Below are 18788 nucleotides of genomic sequence, written 5' to 3'. Positions count from 1 at the left end.
CTGGCAGGCTGCTGTTTTTCCTTCTCAATGTAACTGAATGTGTCTCAGTGGGACCTGGATTTTACTATTGAGTGTTGTTCTTAGATCTACCAGGCAGCTGTTATCTTGTGTTAGGGAGCTGCTATCTGGTTACCTTCCCATTGTTCTTTTGTTTGGCTGCTGAGGGGGAAAAGGGAGGGGGGTGATATCACCCCAACTTGCAGTACAGCAGTAAAGAGTGATTGAAGTTTATCAGAGCACAAGTCACATGACTTGGGGCAGCTGGGAAATGGTCAATATGTCTAGCCCCATGTCAGATTTCAAAATTGAATATAAAAAAAATCTGTTTTCTCTTTTGAGAAATGGATTTCAGTGCAGAATTCTGCTGGAGCAGCACTATTAAGGGATTCATTTTGAAAAAAAATGTTTTTCCCATGACAGTATCCCTTTAAGGATGGTCATTCATGACTGGTGGGAAAGAACTTGGGTATCAGGGAGGGGCTCAGAACAGTTAGTAGGGTTGTCACCTGCCCAATTTTAAACCAGAAAGCCCAATTTTTCCTGGGGCAATTTTAAACCAGATCATGAAAGGAAAGCGGGGGAGTACAAATTAATAGAAACTTTTAATTTTTTGGAGAAGGGACTAAACCTGGGCCTTGGATTTATGGCTAATGATGTGGACTAAGAAAAGACTGCACCAGGTCAGAAATACAAACGTATGGATCTGGACTAAGAAATCATATGGAATTCCTTTTATTTCCTTATTTTATTTAATTAAGCGCTAATTTATATTCAGCCTCTTTGACTCAACTGATCTTGTACCTGCTGCTAATATACATACAGTATTCAAATTAGGATTTGTATTCGGTGCATCCCTACTAATTCAAGTTAATTTAAAGGTGAACACCCCCTTTAAATACTGTATGAGTCAATAGACTCCAAGTTTCTTATAGACGTTCTACTCACTGCACCACATGGAACCACCAAACCAAAGGAGCACTAGTCTGTTCTGTGTGGAATGTATAAAAAAGCCATGGCAGAAGAACACATGGCCAAATGCTAGTGTGTAAGGACCCTTAAATCTAAACAGGTATGCCAGTGTTCTAGCAGGAATGCAGATCTTCATGATGGATGCCAATACTTTAGCAGGGATATGGGTCTCTAAGACAGTACTGAATCACTTCTAAGCAGTTTCAGACTGGGCCCGGTGGGACGCTGGAAAAAAACTTGATGGGCCCCTGCCGGCCCAGACCTGCTGCCCCATAAAAACCAGCTGTTGCATCTGGCACATCTTTCATGCGATGGCGGTGGGAGTTTGGTGGGGACCCCAGGGACTGCCAGGAGGGCCCTTCATTTTGCAGCCCTGGTGGGCCCCCAAGGCTCCAGTCCTACCCTGCTTCTAGGCATCAAGTTTGCACGTTCTGTGTGATTACATCAGATTACATCAGTTCCCACTTTTCCTCAAATTGCACCTGGTCTCTCCGGTGACTCCCAGCATTGCTTCAGATGTTGCTCCTGTTTGTTTCACTCTTGCTTCCTCCTTTGGTACTCGTTTCAGCTAGCCTCACTGGCTACTACTGCACCTCTCCTTGTCTACAACCTGGGGTAAGTTGTACTAGTTACTGTTATCCAATTACTTTCTATTTGTGCCCAATTTTTCTAATATTGAAGTGTAAAGTTTCATATTCTAAAGCAGCTCTGGGAGGGGAGGGGGGTCGCCGACCATGCAAACTGATCTAAATTGATACATTTAGTTGATACATTTCTTATCTTTGTCCCTGCTGAGCAGAATCCCTGAGTTTCATTACAGGCAGCTGTTAGAATTGATACAATAGTTGCTGATATTCCAGAGATGCTGCTGAGAAATGGATCAACTAAATGTAGCAAATTGTTACAGTTCAGATGCTCCTGGATCACAGAGCTGCCAGACTGATATACTAGAGACCGAGCCCGACTCTAACCCGCCCGAGCCCGACTTCTTGCTTCCATTTTAAGGCCCGTGGTGCCCCGCCGATGATGTTACAAAAGGAGGCGCGTGTCTTTAAAAAAAATAAAGCAGGAAGCCGGCAGCTCCACCCGCAAATGGAGGTGCAGGGTCGGCTCAAACCCGCCTGACCCGCGGGTCCTGTGGTTATCGGGCCTTCCCGCACATCACTACTAGAGACATTATACTTGAAACTTAAATAAAAGATGGAAAGCAACTGAAAAAAGTCTTTGTTTATTGTGAATACTCTGAAAACAACTCAACTGAGAAAAGTGTTTGGAAGGTAAACAACTAATTTTATTTACAGTACCTTTGAAGGGTTGTTCATCTTTGAGTTAAAGTTTAGTATGATGTAGAGAGTGATATTCTGATATTTTCATTTTTTATTACTTGCAGTTTTAGCGTTATTTAGCTTTTAATTCAGCAGCACCCCACAGTTTCTGCAGTCTGGTTGCTAAGGTAGTAATTCCCCTAGCAACCATGCATTGATTTGAATAAGAGACTGGAATGTGAATAGGAGAGGGGCTGAATAGAAAGATGAGGAATAAAAAGTAGCAATAACAATACATGTGTAGCCTTATGGAGCATTTGTTTCGGCATGGGGTCAGTGACCCCCATTTTAAAGCTGGAAAGAGTCAGAAGAAAAAGGCAAATCATTAAAAAACTAATAAACAATGAAGACTAATTGAAAAGTTGTTTAGAATTGGACGTTCTATAACATATTAAAAGTTAACTTTAATGTGAACCACCCTTTTTATATAATAATAGCCTGTGGCTGGCCAGCTGACAATAGCAATAAAAGCCATAAGAATTTCATGTTCTAATTATACAGTCAATGCATTCCTAAAAAATCAATGATAAATAGCAGCAATATCCATAAAAAGTTTTTTTTTTTTTTTTTTTTTTTTTCCAATATTATGAGTTGTTCCTTTAAAGGGGCCAGAAATGAAATGTTCAACTGTGGGGCAGTCCCAAAATCATTTGAGCTGCCATGTTGGAGAGGAGCTGGAATTCTCTAGGGTCGGCTCATTTATTAAATGTTGGAGGACAAATTGGGTCCAGCAAACCCGATGTCCAGCAAGATGTGCTCGTGTGGGGATATATGTGAATGAAGGAACCTTGTAGCATCTTCTGCTATACAATATAACAGACTCCTATATTTATTTTGAAGTGACGGCTGGTGTTGATGTCACGCAGGGTTGGCAAGTTTACAGCCAAATTGGGCCACTAAATTAAAGCCCTGGTGAGTTTTGAAGCTACAAATTAGCCAGGGTACAGATTTGGGCTACTTTTTGGGCCTTTGGCTGGTTTGTATTTTGGAAACCAGCTAAAAATATATTGTTGCCCTAATGTACCAAGCCTACATCTCCCAATGCATGCTGGGTAATGTCGTTTTTGCAGACTGCAAGTTTAATGTAAGACTACAATACCCAGCTAGGCTTGCCACCTTTTAATAAAATGCTCACCCGCTGGTGGTGGGGGCGGGAGCAAATGGGTGGGCCATGACATAGAAAGGGGCGGGTTGTCACAAAGGGGCAGAGCCATAATGCACAATTGATCGAAGGCAGTTAAAAAGGTAAATTTTGAGCCGGTTGGGGGCGCGCCGAGGGCTTTTGTAAGGAGTATTACATATTTACCGGCAGCTGCATTGCCTGTAAATTTGCAAGACTGGCCCCGGCAGGTGTTTTACTGGCTAGGCTGCTAAAATACCAACCTGGTGCCAACCCTATACCCAGCATGCATTGGGACTGACTTGTGTAGAAGTCGGGAGTTACCAGATTTTGAACTCTGTACCCCAGTCTCCAGTCCCTGGGATCCTGTCATCGGAAAACGTGTTTTTTTCAAAACACATCAGTTAATAGTGCTGCTCCAGCAGAATTCTGTACTGAAATCCATTTCTCAAAAGAGCAAACAGATTTTTTTATATTCAATTTTGAAATCTGACATGGGGCTAGACATTTTGTAAATTTCCCAGCTGCCCCAAGTCATGTGACTTGTGCCTGCACTTTAGGAGAGAAATGCTTTCTGGCAGGCTGCTGTTTTTCCTTCTCAATGTAACTGAATGTGTCTCAGTGGGACATGGGTTTTTACTATTGAGTGTTGTTCTTAGATCTACCAGGCAGCTGTTATCTTGTGTTAGGGAGCTGCTATCTGGTTACCTTCCCATTGTTCTGTTGTTTGGCTGCTGGGGGGGAAAGGGAGGGGGTGATATCACTCCAACTTGCAGTACAGCAGTAAAGAGTGATTGAAGTTTATCAGAGCACAAGTCACATGACTTGGGGCAGCTGGGAAATAGACAAAATGTCTAGCCCCATGTCAGATTTCAAAATTGAATATAAACAAAATCCATTTGCTCTTTTGAGAAATGGATTTCAGTGCAGAATTCTGCTGGAGTTTTTTTTTTCCCCATGACCGTATCCTGGTGACTTGCTTCAATTTCAGACAATTTTGGGGCAAAAATCTGCCGGTCACCAAAATGTCTAGAGGTTGAGCTTTTATAACAAAAATGTATTGAAACTGTTTTTGAATTAAGCTCTTATGGGCCCCTATACCTCCTGGGTCCCCTCTGTAGTTACGTCCCTGGTGAATTGGTCCCATTTTACTTCATGGAAACATTTTTTACTTCAGTGAAAATTTGAAAAAGGCGCATTTTCACATTTATTCATTTTTTTAGAGTTAAGGTTTCACTGCACATATTGCGCTATTTGTGGGCTATTGTTGAAAATCAGACCTGGCGACTCTGACGTCACAATTATGCGACACGAGACGTGTGAGGGCGGAACTAGCGGCGGTCAAGGAGCAGTGAGATTAAACAGCCTCCCGCCGGGGATACGAGCAGCGGGGCAGTATGGGCAGGAGAGAATCATGAGAGATGGGTCGGTGGGGGTCGGGCACAGGTCTGAGGAAGGGACATGGTCAGTAGGCGGAATGCCCGGTGGATCCAATGGGAATTGTGCGCTGGTCTCTCACACTCGCTTTGGTCTCATGGCTCCGGTAGTGTCGAGCTTTGCCCGGGAAGCAGCGCCTCAAAGGCTCCGTGTGGCCCCGATAGACGCAGAGTCGATGGTGCGGGCGGGGCGGCTGCAGGAGTTGGGGGGAGCGTCGGACCGGGGCTCAGCCGTGTGGCTCCCCAACAAGCAGCTCCGGGAGTTGGGCCTCTTCCACCGGGAGTGGGTATGGGTGACTGTCCCTGAGGAGATGAGGGGGGCTGCGAGTATAAGGGGGGCGGCTGAGGGGAGACACGTCGCTCTCATATTGGCTGCGGAGTTGTGCTGGGGGCACCCCCACAAGTACAAACACCCCCTCAGCACCCTGTGTCCCCCTCACTGCACCCACACCGCCCTCATCTCTGCCTCCCTCCTCTTTAACCTGGGCCTTGGGACTGGGCCCCTCAGCGAAATCCTCATACAGGTGAGCTCCTCTCATTGGCTCCCAATACCCCCACGTGACTCTGCTGTACCTCCTGCCAAGTCTACTCCCTGCTCAGACCAGAGCAATCACCAGCGTCCAGGGAAGAATAGTAGATAACAGATTGAATGTCAATAGAATGTTAGTGTGTATATACAGGAATAATAATGTGTTTAATGTGATGGGAAAGGATCCAGGGATAATAGTAGATAACAAATTGGTTATAACTCTCAGTACAGAGGGCAATAGAATGTTAGTGTGTATATACAGGCACATGTAGACACTGATACAGGGATACAAGTATAATTCTGTGTTTGATGTAATGGGAAATGATCGAGCAACGCTAGTAGGTGATGTTGTTGTACTGTATTAGCCAGTTAAAATGTACAGGGCAGCTCTTTTGAAATAAAAATAAAAAAATAACAAAAGTGGGTGATACATTTACTGGCTAACTAAGATAATCCTAGCATTCATTCAGAACATTTTAGTTTATTTTTCAAGATGATTAGCAGATAACATATTGGGTATAATACTCAATACAAAGGTCATTAGAATGTTAGCAGTTCACGGGTGCAAGTATAATTCTGTGTATAAATCAGTAATGGGAAAGAGTTTAGGAATAATAGTAGATAACAGTGGGGTATAACACTCCGTACAAATGCCAATATGTAAGTGGCACTGATACAGGGGTACAAGCATTTTTCCTTTTAATGCTTGGCCGTGTGCACACAGAAATAATTTTGTGCGCTCTTTAAAATCGTGTGTGCACGACAAAATTATTTGTGATCACCGCAATTTATTGTGTCTGCTACCCTCAAAATGTGTGTGCACATGCATAAGTGCATAGCTTAGAGGGTACAGTGGCAGTGTATAAATCAGTAATGGGAAATGCTGTAGGAATAATGGTAGATACCAGATTGGGCTATAACGCTGCTAGAATGTTAGTGTGTGTATATAAAGGCACCGATACAGGGGTACAAATATAATATGGTGTATAAATAAGTAATGGGAGAGGATCTAAGAATAAAACTAAATAACAGATTGGCTATACCACTCTGTATATAGGCAAATAGAATATTTACTCTCTCATCTCAGGGGGACACAGGCACTGGAGGGTTAACTTCACCTTCCGGGAGGAAAGGACACTAAAAACAAGAACTTTGACAGCCCTCCCTGGGGCCAGCCCGCCTATCCCAGCAGGCCACACCCCCACCAGGAGGCTGTCACACCCCAGTTTTTTTAGTGTCCTCATGGGAGGAGGACACTCTCCCCTCAGGGGAGATTTTTTCTTTTGATTTTTTATTTATTATTTAATTTTTTATTATTATTATTTATTTATTTCCTTTTAGGTAATTCCCGGGCAGGAATTCCGGTTCAGCCCCGGTTGATTCAGGGCATTTTGTTGATGGGGCAGGAGCTACTGCTCTGTCCCCTGAGCCCTTGTGCACCGTGAGACAGGAGCTGCGGCTCAGTTCTCCTGGTTGGGGTGCCAGCGGCTGGCTCCGCTCTTCCGCACCCCCAACCCAGTAGTGGTTCTCCACTTTTGGCTCCGACCACGCTACTCCCTTACCCAGGGAGCGGAGCGGCAGATTTCCTTCCAGAGGCATTTTTTGCGGCTTCGCGCCGCTCACAGGTGACGTCATCGCGCATGCGCGCGCGCACTTCCTTCTCTTCACGCCGTTTTTCCTTTTGCTGGGCGCAGTCTTGCAGCGCCTCTCCTGGATCACCAGTCTGCCACAGGCTCTCCAGACCGCACAGGGCTCCATCCTCCTACACAGGCATTGGCAGGCTAACTTCCTCTTCCAGAGGCAGAGTCCTTACAGGCACAGATTTTCAGCGTTCAGGCTGCATCTCACAAGGACGGCTGACACCCTCTTTCAGGCCTGCATCATACCTTACCTAATTAGACCCTTGGGCTACCTTTTCTAGTTAGGTATATATATATATATTATATATATATATATATATATATTTTTGTATTCCATACACATACTTAGGGACTATGGCAGATCCCACCAGGGAGGGTCCTAAGCTGCGTTCTACGCAATCTACTGCCAAGGTTCCTTCCGTGCCTAAGGTCTCCTTTCTAGCATGTTCCAATTGTCGCTCCAGACTTCCTCTGGGTCACCCTGAGCCTACATGTACAGCATGTTCGCAGCCTTCCCATGCCCCGGCTTCCACGGACAGCCACGGCGCATCGGCTGCAGTACCTGAACCTCCGTGGGCTAAAAATTTAGCGGATTCTATTTCTTCCCTTCAGGGACTTGCACGGCTCCCCGAGTCTTTAGACAAGTTCCTTGCCCAGCTGGCTTCCCAACCTCCCTCTGGGATATCCGGGAAACGTAAGGTCTCTGACACAGTCTTACTTCCGAACTCCGACGAGGAGTCGGAACTGGCAGAGGATGGCCAAATTTCTGACAGGGACTCTGACGAGGATTCCCATCGGGAACCTGAGATTCCTCCAGCCATCTCAGACATAGACAGCTTGATTGAGTCTGTTCTCGAGACTCTTAACGTGTCTCCACCTGTCTCAGCCGATCTTTCCACTGATCTCTTTAAGAGACAGAAAAAGACGGCTAAGTTGTTCCCTTCACATGACCAACTTTTTTCTGTAGTCAAGGATGAGTGGGCCTCTCCAGAACGCAAAATCAATCTTTCCCGTCGCTTCGCCCTTCTCTATCCTTTTCCCAAGGACGACACTGATCTTTGGTGCCTCTCTCCTACAGTCGATCCACCTATCTCCCGTCTAGCCAAGTCCACCACCATTCCAGTTCCCGACGCGGCTGGATTCAAGGATCCTATTGACAAGAGGCTGGAGGGATTCTGCAAATCCATATTTTTCGCCTCAGGTGCAGCCCTCAGACCGACCTTCGCTACCGCTTGGGTCAGTCGCGCTTCAGAGGTCTGGGCCGATCAGCTCTGTCAGGCTGTTATAGATGGTTCTGACCAAGCTTCTATTTTACAGCTGGCGGAACAACTCAAGGAGGCTTCCCAGTTCCTCTGCCAGGCATCCTTGGACTCGGCGAAGATGATTGCCAGGGCTTCCGCCACTTCCATAGCGGCCAGACGTTTCCTCTGGCTCAAACATTGGTCGGCGGACTTGACATCCAAGAAGTCACTTGTCTCTATTCCCTTCGCAGGCAAGGTTCTATTTGGCACTGAGCTAGATAAAATCATCAGCCAGGCTACAGGGGGCAAAAGTACCCTCCTTCCACAGAACAAGCCTAAGCAGCAGTCGGCAAATCGCCGTTTCTCTCGATTTCGTTCCTTTCGCTCCAAACAAGCTAAGACTCCAACCACAGAAAGGAGCGCCCCTTCCTTTAGGGGAAAGTGGAAGAGACCTGCCTGGTCCGCTGGCAGACAGACTCAGAAACCTTCTGCCGACAAAGCATCCTCTTCCTGAAGGTTTGACCACCTCCCGAATCGAGAGGGTGGGAGGGCGTCTCCTCTCTTTTCGGCAGGTCTGGTCTCACTCCTTCGTAGATGCCTGGGTCCACGAAGTGCTCCACCAAGGTTATTCCATAGAGTTTCGACATCCTCCTCCAGAGAGATTTCTCTCTTCTCCCCCACCGTCCAATCCCGTACGCAAAGCCTTCTTAAGGGCCATTTCCGCCCTCCAACAGGCGGGGGTAGTGGTACCGGTACCCAAGGAGGAGGAACGGCAGGGATTCTATTCCATCCTCTTCTGCGTTCCCAAGAAGGACGGAGGAATACGTCCCATTCTGGATCTCAAGGAACTCAATCGTTGCCTCAGACGTTTCTCTTTCCGGATGGAATCCATCCGTTCCGTCATTTCAGCAATGGAACCAGGGGAGTTTCTTTCCTCCGTCGACATCAAGGACGCTTACCTCCATATCCCTATCCACCGGGCGCATCATCGCTACCTGCGATTTGCCTCCCTGGGGAAGCACTTCCAATTTGTGGCTCTCCCTTTCGGCCTGGCCACGGCTCCTCGGGTCTTCACCAAGATCCTGGCCCCAGTTTTAGCCCTCCTTCGGTCTCAGGGGGTATCAGTGACCCCCTACCTGGACGATCTCCTCATCAAGGCTCCATCAGCCCAGAGAAATCGGTCCGATCTGTCCCTCGTGATCCAGACCCTACAACAACATGGATGGATCATCAACTTCAAGAAGTCGTTCCTGGTTCCCGCACAGAGAATGACATTCTTGGGGACTCTCTTCGATACCCAGCTCTGCCGCACCTTTCTTCCAGCGGACAAGGCTCTAACTCTACGCAGTCGCATTCTCTCTCTGGCGACCTCGCCATGCACTCCCCTCAGATCTTGCATGCAGGTACTGGGGTTGATGGTCTCGGCGATAGATACCATTCCTTTTGCTCAGCTTCACACTCGTCCCCTTCAGCGAGTCATCCTGACACACTGGGACCCAGAGAGAACGTGTCTGGACTCTCCCATCACTCTCCCCTCTCCGACGAGGACTTCCCTAAGGTGGTGGCTTCAACCAGCCAATCTCAGCCAGGGCAAGCCGTTTGCAATCCTTCACTGGACCATCCTCACCACGGATGCCAGTCTCCGGGGTTGGGGTGCGGTGTGTCAGGGCCAGACGGCACAGGGCAGATGGCTCCCCTCAGAGACATCTCTTCCAATCAATGTCCTGGAACTCCGAGCCATTCGCCTGGCTCTCCTTCACTGGACAGACTTCCTCAGGGGCAAGACCGTCAAGGTCCAGACGGACAATGCCACGGCGGTGGCATACATCAACCATCAGGGAGGGACTCGCAGCAGGGGAGCCATGCAGGAGGCCTCGCGCATTCTCACCTGGGCGGAGAAGTACGTACCGGCCATTTCCGCAGTCCACATTCCGGGAGTGGAAAATTGGACGGCGGACTTCCTCAGCAGGGAAACTCTCGATCAAGGAGAATGGGCCCTGCACCCAGAAGTGTTCGCAATTCTGACCGACCAATGGGGCCTGCCAGAGGTCGACTTGATGGCCTCCAGGACCAATGCAAAGACTCCGCTTTTCATGTCTCGGTCACGGGATCCAAGGGCCGTCGGAGTAGACGCGCTCACGGCTCCATGGCCGTTCCACTTCGTTTACGTCTTCCCCCCCCTACCTCTCCTCCCCAGGATACTGAAGAGGATCAAGCGGGAGGGGGTCAGGACCATGCTAGTGGCTCCATACTGGCCCAGAAGGGCCTGGTTTGCAGATCTCGTCAATCTCGCAGAGACGGAGCCCATCCATCTTCCAAATCGTCAGGATCTTCTAAGCCAGGGCCCAGTATTCCACCCGAATATTCATCTGTTCCATTTGACGGCCTGGCTCTTGAGACCTTAGTCCTCAAACGGCGGGGGTTTGATGACCGAGTGATAGCGACCATGATTGCTGCCAGAAAACCTTCCTCCTCTCGTATCTATTACAGAACATGGAGGACTTACATCACTTGGTGTACCGCTCACTCTTTTCCCCCGCATCGTTACAGCACGTCCCGCTTACTCGGATTTCTGCAGCAGGGCCTTGATTCAGGCCTTCGCCTTGCCTCCCTCAAGTCTCAGATCTCTGCCTTGTCCGTACTTTTCCAGCTCAACATTGCACTGAAATCTCCTGTTCGGACCTTCCTGCAGGGAGTCGCGCATCTCGCCCCTCCCATTCGGGCACCTGTACCTGGTTGGGACCTCAACCTAGTCCTGACGGCTCTGCAGGGTGCTCCCTTCGAGCCCCTCGCTCAGGCCTCGGATGTCCTTCTCACCTGGAAGACCGTGTTCCTCCTCGCTATCACGTCGGCCAGACGGGTGTCCGAGCTAGCAGCACTTTCCTGCCGTTCGCCTTTCTTAATTTTCCACCAGGACAAGGCTGTGCTCCGGCCCATACCCACCTTCCTGCCAAAGGTAGTATCGGCCTTCCACCTCAATCAGGACATTGTGGTTCCATCCTTCTGTCCACACCCTAAGTGTTCTAAGGAGACTGCACTACATTCCCTGGATGTGGTCCGCGCTCTCAGATATTATGTTCACAGATCCGCATCCTTTCGCAGGTGTGATGCTCTCCTCGTCATCCCTACTGGTCCACGGAAGGGTCTGAAAGCTTCCAAGACCTCCCTTGCCAGATGGATACGATCCACGATTCACCGGACCTACCAGATCGCCGGTAAACCTTCTCCTCTGAGGGTCACGGCCCACTCGACCAGATCACTGGCGGCTTCCTGGGCAGCGCGGAACATGGCTTCTGTGGAGCAGATCTGCAAGGCTGCCACCTGGTCTTCCATCCATACCTTCACCCCGCTTCTACCAGGTTCATGTTGCCTCCTCCTCTGAGGCTGTTTTCGGTAGGAAGGTACTGCACGCTGTCGTGCAATCTTCAGCTTGATCTACCCACCCTTCTTGGGACTGCTCTTGAACGTCCCTCCAGTGCCTGTGTCCCCCTGAGATGAGAGAGTAAGATGGATTTTTGTTTTACCTGTAAAATCCTTTTCTCTCTTCATCGAAAGGGGGACACAGGCACGCCCATCCCTTATGATCTCAAGCTTAGCCGCGGAAGGTTCCTTCAGACAGTTCTGTCTAGATCCAGCATCACCTCCTTGGTGGGGCTCCCAAGCCCTTGTGTTTTTAGCTCCTTTTTTGTCCTTTTTGCGTGGACATCAGTCAAGTTAGCCCAAGGTTCTTCCTTGGTCAGTTCTAGTTAATTCCTCAGTTATCTTTTACACTTTTAACGTTCTGGGGTGTGACAGCCTCCTGGTGGGGGTGTGGCCTGCTGGGATAGGCGGGCTGGCCCCAGGGAGGGCTGTCAAAGTTCTTGTTTTTAGTGTCCTTTCCTCCCGGAAGGTGAAGTTAACCCTCCAGTGCCTGTGTCCCCCTTTCGATGAAGAGAGAAAAGGATTTTACAGGTAAAACAAAAATCCATCTATTGTGTATATAAGTGGCATTAATACATGGGTACTAATATAATTCTGCGTATAAATTGGTAATGGGAAAGGATCCAGGAACAATAGTGCGTGACAATTTGGTTTCTAATACCCGATACAAAGTCCAATAGGCTCTAAGCAGCTGGAACAGTTTAATCTCCACTGAAAAGTTTTATTAGGCAAAATAACTCACTTTGATTGACATTCCCTGTAACATAGAGAGCAATGGGTTGCTGTGGGTGGACATTCTGAATTACTGGGAGAGTACTGTACAACTGGTAGAAAGAAGAAACAATGAGAATAAATATGTTGGATCAGTATCACTGTGTTTAATCGTGTAACAGAGAGAGAACTAGGAGGTTATGCTTGATATGATGGGGGTTGTGGTTATTGTGGCTTTACAGCGCATTGCTTCATACGGAAAGGTTGGTGTTTAGGGTGAGAGATGGGGGTCACAGTGGATTGATTGGCGTTTTTCTTTCCTTAGAGGTTCTGTTGTGACACATTGGAGGGAGGCCGTTCTGCTCTTGTTGGACCTCCGTTGGCCAGGGAGCTCTGTGTGCAGATTGTGAAGTCTCCGTCTTATAGCAGTGACGTCTCATACAAAAAGGCTTTGTTTCATCACTTCCAAACTGCCAGGTACATTAAGTGTTTATTTGGGTTTATTTGGGGTACCCTAACAACCAGAATGCTTTCTATTTTCAACTTTGATTTTCTTTTACCCCAACCATTTCCTCACCTATTTTAGCTCTGAACCCAGTAGGTTTGTCGCTTCATCCTTATGCTCTTGTGAGGTTGACTTTCCCATTGCATCGCGCACCACATCACTAGTTGATGAGGTCCTCGCTCAGACAATTTGCATACCCACATTGTAATCTGATCCTAAAGCCAAATCATCCGATTAAAGCCCAATGTTGTTCACTTTAGGTGGTCGTATCAGGGAAAGATCTTCTCATTTGGCCAAGTTGCCAATCTAGTGGATCTTAAAGTGTAAGGCCACCTTTATAGCAGTGACCTTTATGTTGCTCTTCTGCTTCCCCAATTCCTGGCAGAGCAATCATAGCCGTGGCCTTCTCAGTGTTGTCTGTCTCTCTGTCTTGTTCCTTACCGTGTTCTCTCTTCTTTTTCACCCATAGGGTCGTTCAGTGCGGAGATATTCTGTGTGTTTCATCTCTTTCACATGAAGAATTTTTACAGAACAATCCAAACATGGCTGTCAGGTGTGCACTCCTCATATTCCTGCATTTCAGGCCCTACTTCTAAGTACTTTTGGCAATAATAACATAACCGCAAGACTGTTTCAATGTTCTTCAGGTGCCCCGACCTTTATTTTAAGGTGCTTCGAATCGAGGGCAGACCAGGAGAAGAGCAGTGCCAAGCCTACCTTGCCCATTCCAACCACATGATTCTGTTCCAGGTAAATTGCGTGGCCAGGGTCCCCTCTATAATGTGGAGTAACAGAACAATAATTTGAGTAGGAGAACAAGCCAAGTAGGATTCATGGTCTTTTATCTGACAGGAAGGCAGCACTCATAGTTACATTCCATCCTTTCCTTCCCGGGATGGACACGTGTTCTGGAGCAGTCTCTTCCCAGCTGGACTCTCTAATGCAGTGGATGAAATCTGCAAGATCCTTCAGCCTTACCTTGAGGTCACGTGAGTATCAAGACATTGAATACATGGGCAAATAGCTGTAGGGTATCACTGAGTCTTTCCATTACCCTTACTGCATTAATGTTTGCACCTGGAGTTAGTTCTTACTTTGTTCTGCTTCCAGGTGTGACATTCTTCCTACAGGAGGAAGAATCCTGTTTTCTGGTCCTACTGCCAGTGGCAAAAAGACAGTTGTGAAAGCCGTGTGCAGCCGCTTAAACCTCCATCTCTACGAGGTGACTAAGACCATCATTACTGACTCTGATGTCTTTTAGAGGAAGTTGGACTATTTGGAAACTCCCAGAGTAGGATTAGGGCAATACCGTATTTTCCAGGAGGAGGATTATAAAAACAGTTTCTGCCCCCATGGCTACACAGCAGCTTGTTTATATAAACTATAGTAGTACTTATCTGTTATCTACTGTGTATCCTGTGCTTGAATGGCTGCCCCCATGGCTACACAGCAGCTTGTTTATATGAACTATAGTAGTACTTAACTGTTATCTACTGTGTATCCTGTGCTTGAATGGCTGCCCCCATGGCTACACAGCAGCTTGTTTATATAAACTATAGTAGTACTTATCTGTTATCTACTGTGTATCCTGTGCTTGAATGGCTGCCCCCATGGCTACACAGCAGCTTGTTTATATAAACTATATTTGTGTTTCTGAAGGAAACACATCATTTGTACAAGTGCAGGGCAACCGTATTTATTTTTTTTATTCCTTTAAATCACTTTAATTTTTTGGTGTTACTGCTGTTCCTCTCTTAACTCCTCTTATTTGTTGTCTTTATCTTTCCTCCAGATTGAGTGTGCAAGGCTGTGCAGAGAGAGCAGCGCTGGAAGTGTGGCACGCCTCAAGGCACTACTTTCCAGGGCACAGGAGTTTCAGCCTTGCCTTGTCCTGCTTGGTCATGTGGAGCTTCTGGGTCGAGAACGAGATGGTTCTGGAGAGGATGGCAGGGTTATTAGCGCTTTCCGAAGCCTTCTCTTGGGGGGAGAGACACAGGCCAGGTACCAAGATGATTTAGTAAATAATCCTTTAAGCTTACTTATGGGTACTTGTCTTAATGTGGGTATTTATTATTCAGGCTGCACCCTCTGAGTACTGGGTTACTCTTCAGCAGAACAGAGAAGGTGATGTTGCTGCTTAATATTGATAAGCAGCCTTTATGTCTACTGAGTCCAGCAGCAAAACGTTTCTAGGCGACTAGGATTTAACAGTAAGAAAATCCCTTATTCCCTGTACGGGTTTGGGATCTGTTATCCGGAAACCCATTATCCAGAAAGGTTGTCTCTCATAGACTTGATTTTATCCAAATAATTCAGACTTTTAGAAATGATGTCCTTTTTCTATGTAATAATAAAACCGTACCTTGTAGTTGATCTAAACTAAGGTATAATAAATCCTTAATGGAAGCAAAACCATCAGATTGAAATGAATGAATGTTTACATGATATCCATACCTTAAGTCTACTAGAATATCATGTAACCATTAATTAATTTCAGTCGGATGGTTTTGCTTCCATTAAGCATTTATTATACCTTAGTTTAGATCAACTACAAGGTACTGTTTATTATTACATCCAAATAATGGGAAGATCGATTATCCAGAAAACCCCAGGTCCCGAGCATTTTAGATAACAGGTCCCATACCTGTATTCTCTGTCTCCCACAGGTTTCTCTATTATGCCTTCCCAGCCTTTCACTAATGTTTCCTGAGATCTGATGCTAATGGCTTCTGATTCCTGCAGGGATCTCCTTTATATTTTTCCAACCTCATTCTGATGATTCCTCTGATTTTCTTGCAGGGATTTCCCTGTGTTGGTTGTTGCCACCACCTCTTCCCCCAATGAGATACCACTTGACATGCAGACCTGTTTCCTGAATGAGGTTTGTGTTTTGTTCCTCGGTACTTAAAGACAAACGCTTAGCCTGGGCAGTTGAGCTTAGTGGCAGTTCAGCAGCAGCAACAGTTCATCATTAGCAACAACAACAGTTCATCAGCAACAACAACAGTTCATCAGCAACAACAACAGTTCAGCAGCATTATACAGATATGCTTCTTGTGGCTTAGCCCCTTTATTCATTGTGTGAATAGGAATTTACTATCAGAAGCAACAGCACTAGGTATAACAGCTCCAAGTTGTCCCCCTTTTATTCCTCAGCATTTATACCCCTTTCTCTAAAAGCATCAGTAACAATAAAATTGTTTTTTAAAAAAAAAATTGTTTGTATACTATGAAAAAACACACTGACACATATTAAACTTTAAAATCGCAAAGTCTTTATTTAGAATTAATTTACAGAATCTCCGGTTGAGCTCCTTTTCAGAAAAGGTGATCGGGTGATCCATTGTGCGGCGCTCAATTTCTCCTCCCTGCCTTCCTTATAGGAGATTAGGGGAGGAGTAATTAAGTGCCGCATGATGGATAGTCGTCCTGATGCCGTTTCTGAAGGGGAACACAAGCGGAGTTTCGGTAAGTTATTTCTTAATGAAGACTTTGCGATTTTAAAGCTTAGTGCGTGTTGGTGGGTTTTTTTTCGTAGTATACTAATGATTTTTTTTTTAATTGATGTTACTGGTCTTTTAACTCTTCATTTACAAATAGTTAACTTGTTATTGTGTTCTGTAGAGCATTTGTTCTGTTTTCTAAATGAGGAAGGAAAAGATTGCCCACCCTTGACTTTACAAATTGTTAGCTCTAAGGCAGCTACCTTCTTCCTCCTCCCCCCCACACAAACTGTTACGGAGTGCACTTTAACATGGCATACTGGATTTCTGTGATAAACTTGAATGAGGGTCTCCAAAAAGTACAGTAGTTACTCACCACATTAAGGAAGTGGCCCAGGTGCATCGCCCTGAGCCCTCAGCACGGGGATCCGAAAAATACTATGGAGCAGACGGAAGATTGCCTTCATTTCAGTGCCTGCTCCATAGTATTTTTTGGTTTATATTGGATTTCTATATCAAGATCATCTTCTCCTGAGCTTAAATTTAGCATTTAATCATTCTTTATTAAAAACATTGGGGTCCATTTATTAAAGTGCAATGCAGCAGTACTTCTTAGAATAGGATATTACTTGAAGCTGAAAGAAGAACGTTCAAGCCTTTGGCCAAGTATATTCTAATTAAACTGTAGTTAAACGGGTGGTTCACCTTTATGTTAACTTTTAGTATGTTGTAGAATGGCAGATTCTTAGCAAACTTTTCAATTTCTCTTCATTTTTTAATTTGTATAGTTTTTCAATTATTTGCCTTTTTCTTCTGACACTTTCCAGCTTTCAAATCTAAAAACAAATGCTCTGTAAGGCTACACATTTATTGTTGTTGCTACTTTTTAATTATTCATCTTTCTATTCATATCCCAGTCTCTTATTCAAATCAGTGCATGGATGCTAGGGGAATTTGGACCCTAGCAACCAGATTGCTGAACTTGCAAACTAGAGAGCTGCTGAATAAAAAGCTAAATAACTCCAAAACTACAAATAATAAAAAAATGAAAAACAATTGTGATTTTGTCTAGGAATATCACTCTCTACATCAGACTAAAAGTTAACTCAATGGTGAACAACTCCTTTAAGACAGAGGATGGCAAAAAAACATCAAACCCATTAACAATTTGCCCTTTTGTAGGCATGGAGGATGCTTTTTCCATTCTGAGGCAATTCTGAGCTATTTTCTGAGAGTCTTCATATCACCTTGTATCTACCTTTTATCTATAACCTTCTATCCGCTTATTTGATTGCCCGTGGATTGCATATTTGCCTTGCAGTGCCAGGCTTTGTACTGGATTGCTTATTGGCTCCTGATACGTTGGCGACTAATTTATATGTGAATTTGATCTGAACCTTAGATTGTAAGTTCTGTGGCGCAGGAACCGATGTGAATGTATTGGCACTGTATGAATAAAGGATAATAAATAAATACTTGTACTGTTCCAGGATAGTATGACTGCCTGTAGCTGAACAGGATCAGAGGCACGGTAGCTTTAGGTCTATGTAGTTAGCACTTCACCTCAGAAAGTCCAGGTGCCATTGATGGGCCCCTACTAGTCATATTGATGGGTCCCTTATAGTCACAGAGACCAGTGGGATAGCTCTGAAAGTCCAGTTGATATTGTCTTTATCTTCCCATCCAACAGAAGGAGGAGCAGGAGAGGAGCTGTGTTTAAGTGGAAACATTACTGTTTGCCAGTTTTATCAGAACATGATTGTGTTCCCGTCTGCTGCCCACAGGTTTTCTTAGAGCCCCCAACAGAGGATCAGAGACACAGCCTGCTAGCAGCTCTCACTGCACCTCTGTCCCTGGGCCGGGACGTCAGTATCCCAAAGTTTGCACGCAGGACAGCGGTAGGTGGGATGTTGGTTCTCCCCAGAGCCATCTGTGTTAATAACAGAACCTTGTTCTGATCCATGCGAAGCATTTGAGCCTGAGCCTTTCCCTTCCTGTTTCTGTGCAGCTTCTAGGGAGCCCTTTGTTATTCAAAGTGCTTATTATTCTTGGGTCCACAGGCAAATACTGTCATGGGGAAAAAAGTTTTTTTTCAAAACGCATCAATTAATAGAGCTACTCCAGTAGAATTCTGCACTGAAATCCATTTCTCAAAAGAGCAAACAGATTTTTTTATATTTAATTTTGAAATCTGACATGGGGCTAGACATATTGTCAGTTTCGCAGCTGCCCCCAGTCATGTGACTTGTGCTCTGAAAAACGTCAGTCACTCTTTACTGCTGTACTGCAAGTTGGAGTGATCTCACCCCCTCCCTTTCCCCCCCAGCAGCCTAACAACAGAATAATGGGAAGGTAACCAGATAGCAGCTCCCTAACACAAGATAACAGCTGCCTGGTAGATCTAAGAACAACACTCAATAGTAAAATCCCATGTCCCACTGAGACACAT

General features: G+C 45.9%; 1 protein-coding gene across 1 annotated transcript in view; it reads left to right on the top strand.

Annotated features, from left to right (window-relative positions):
• Positions 1 to 4590: 4590 nt before the first annotated feature.
• The window catches only part of LOC108717631 (peroxisome assembly factor 2), a 21447-nt gene continuing 7249 nt past the window's right edge, over positions 4591 to 18788 (top strand). Inside the window, exons 1-9 of the mRNA XM_018264848.2 lie at positions 4591 to 5374; positions 12717 to 12868; positions 13366 to 13449; positions 13544 to 13646; positions 13749 to 13885; positions 14007 to 14118; positions 14689 to 14897; positions 15696 to 15777; positions 18124 to 18237. Of these exons, the coding sequence (XP_018120337.1) occupies positions 4718 to 5374; positions 12717 to 12868; positions 13366 to 13449; positions 13544 to 13646; positions 13749 to 13885; positions 14007 to 14118; positions 14689 to 14897; positions 15696 to 15777; positions 18124 to 18237 (1650 nt within the window). The 5' untranslated portion in view covers positions 4591 to 4717. The remainder of the gene's footprint in view (positions 5375 to 12716; positions 12869 to 13365; positions 13450 to 13543; positions 13647 to 13748; positions 13886 to 14006; positions 14119 to 14688; positions 14898 to 15695; positions 15778 to 18123; positions 18238 to 18788) is intronic.

The sequence above is a fragment of the Xenopus laevis genome, chromosome 5S (genome assembly GCF_017654675.1).
Source record: "Xenopus laevis strain J_2021 chromosome 5S, Xenopus_laevis_v10.1, whole genome shotgun sequence".
In the NCBI taxonomy this organism is placed as follows: Eukaryota; Metazoa; Chordata; class Amphibia; order Anura; family Pipidae; genus Xenopus; species Xenopus laevis.
This window is presented reverse-complemented; position numbering and strand designations above follow the sequence as displayed.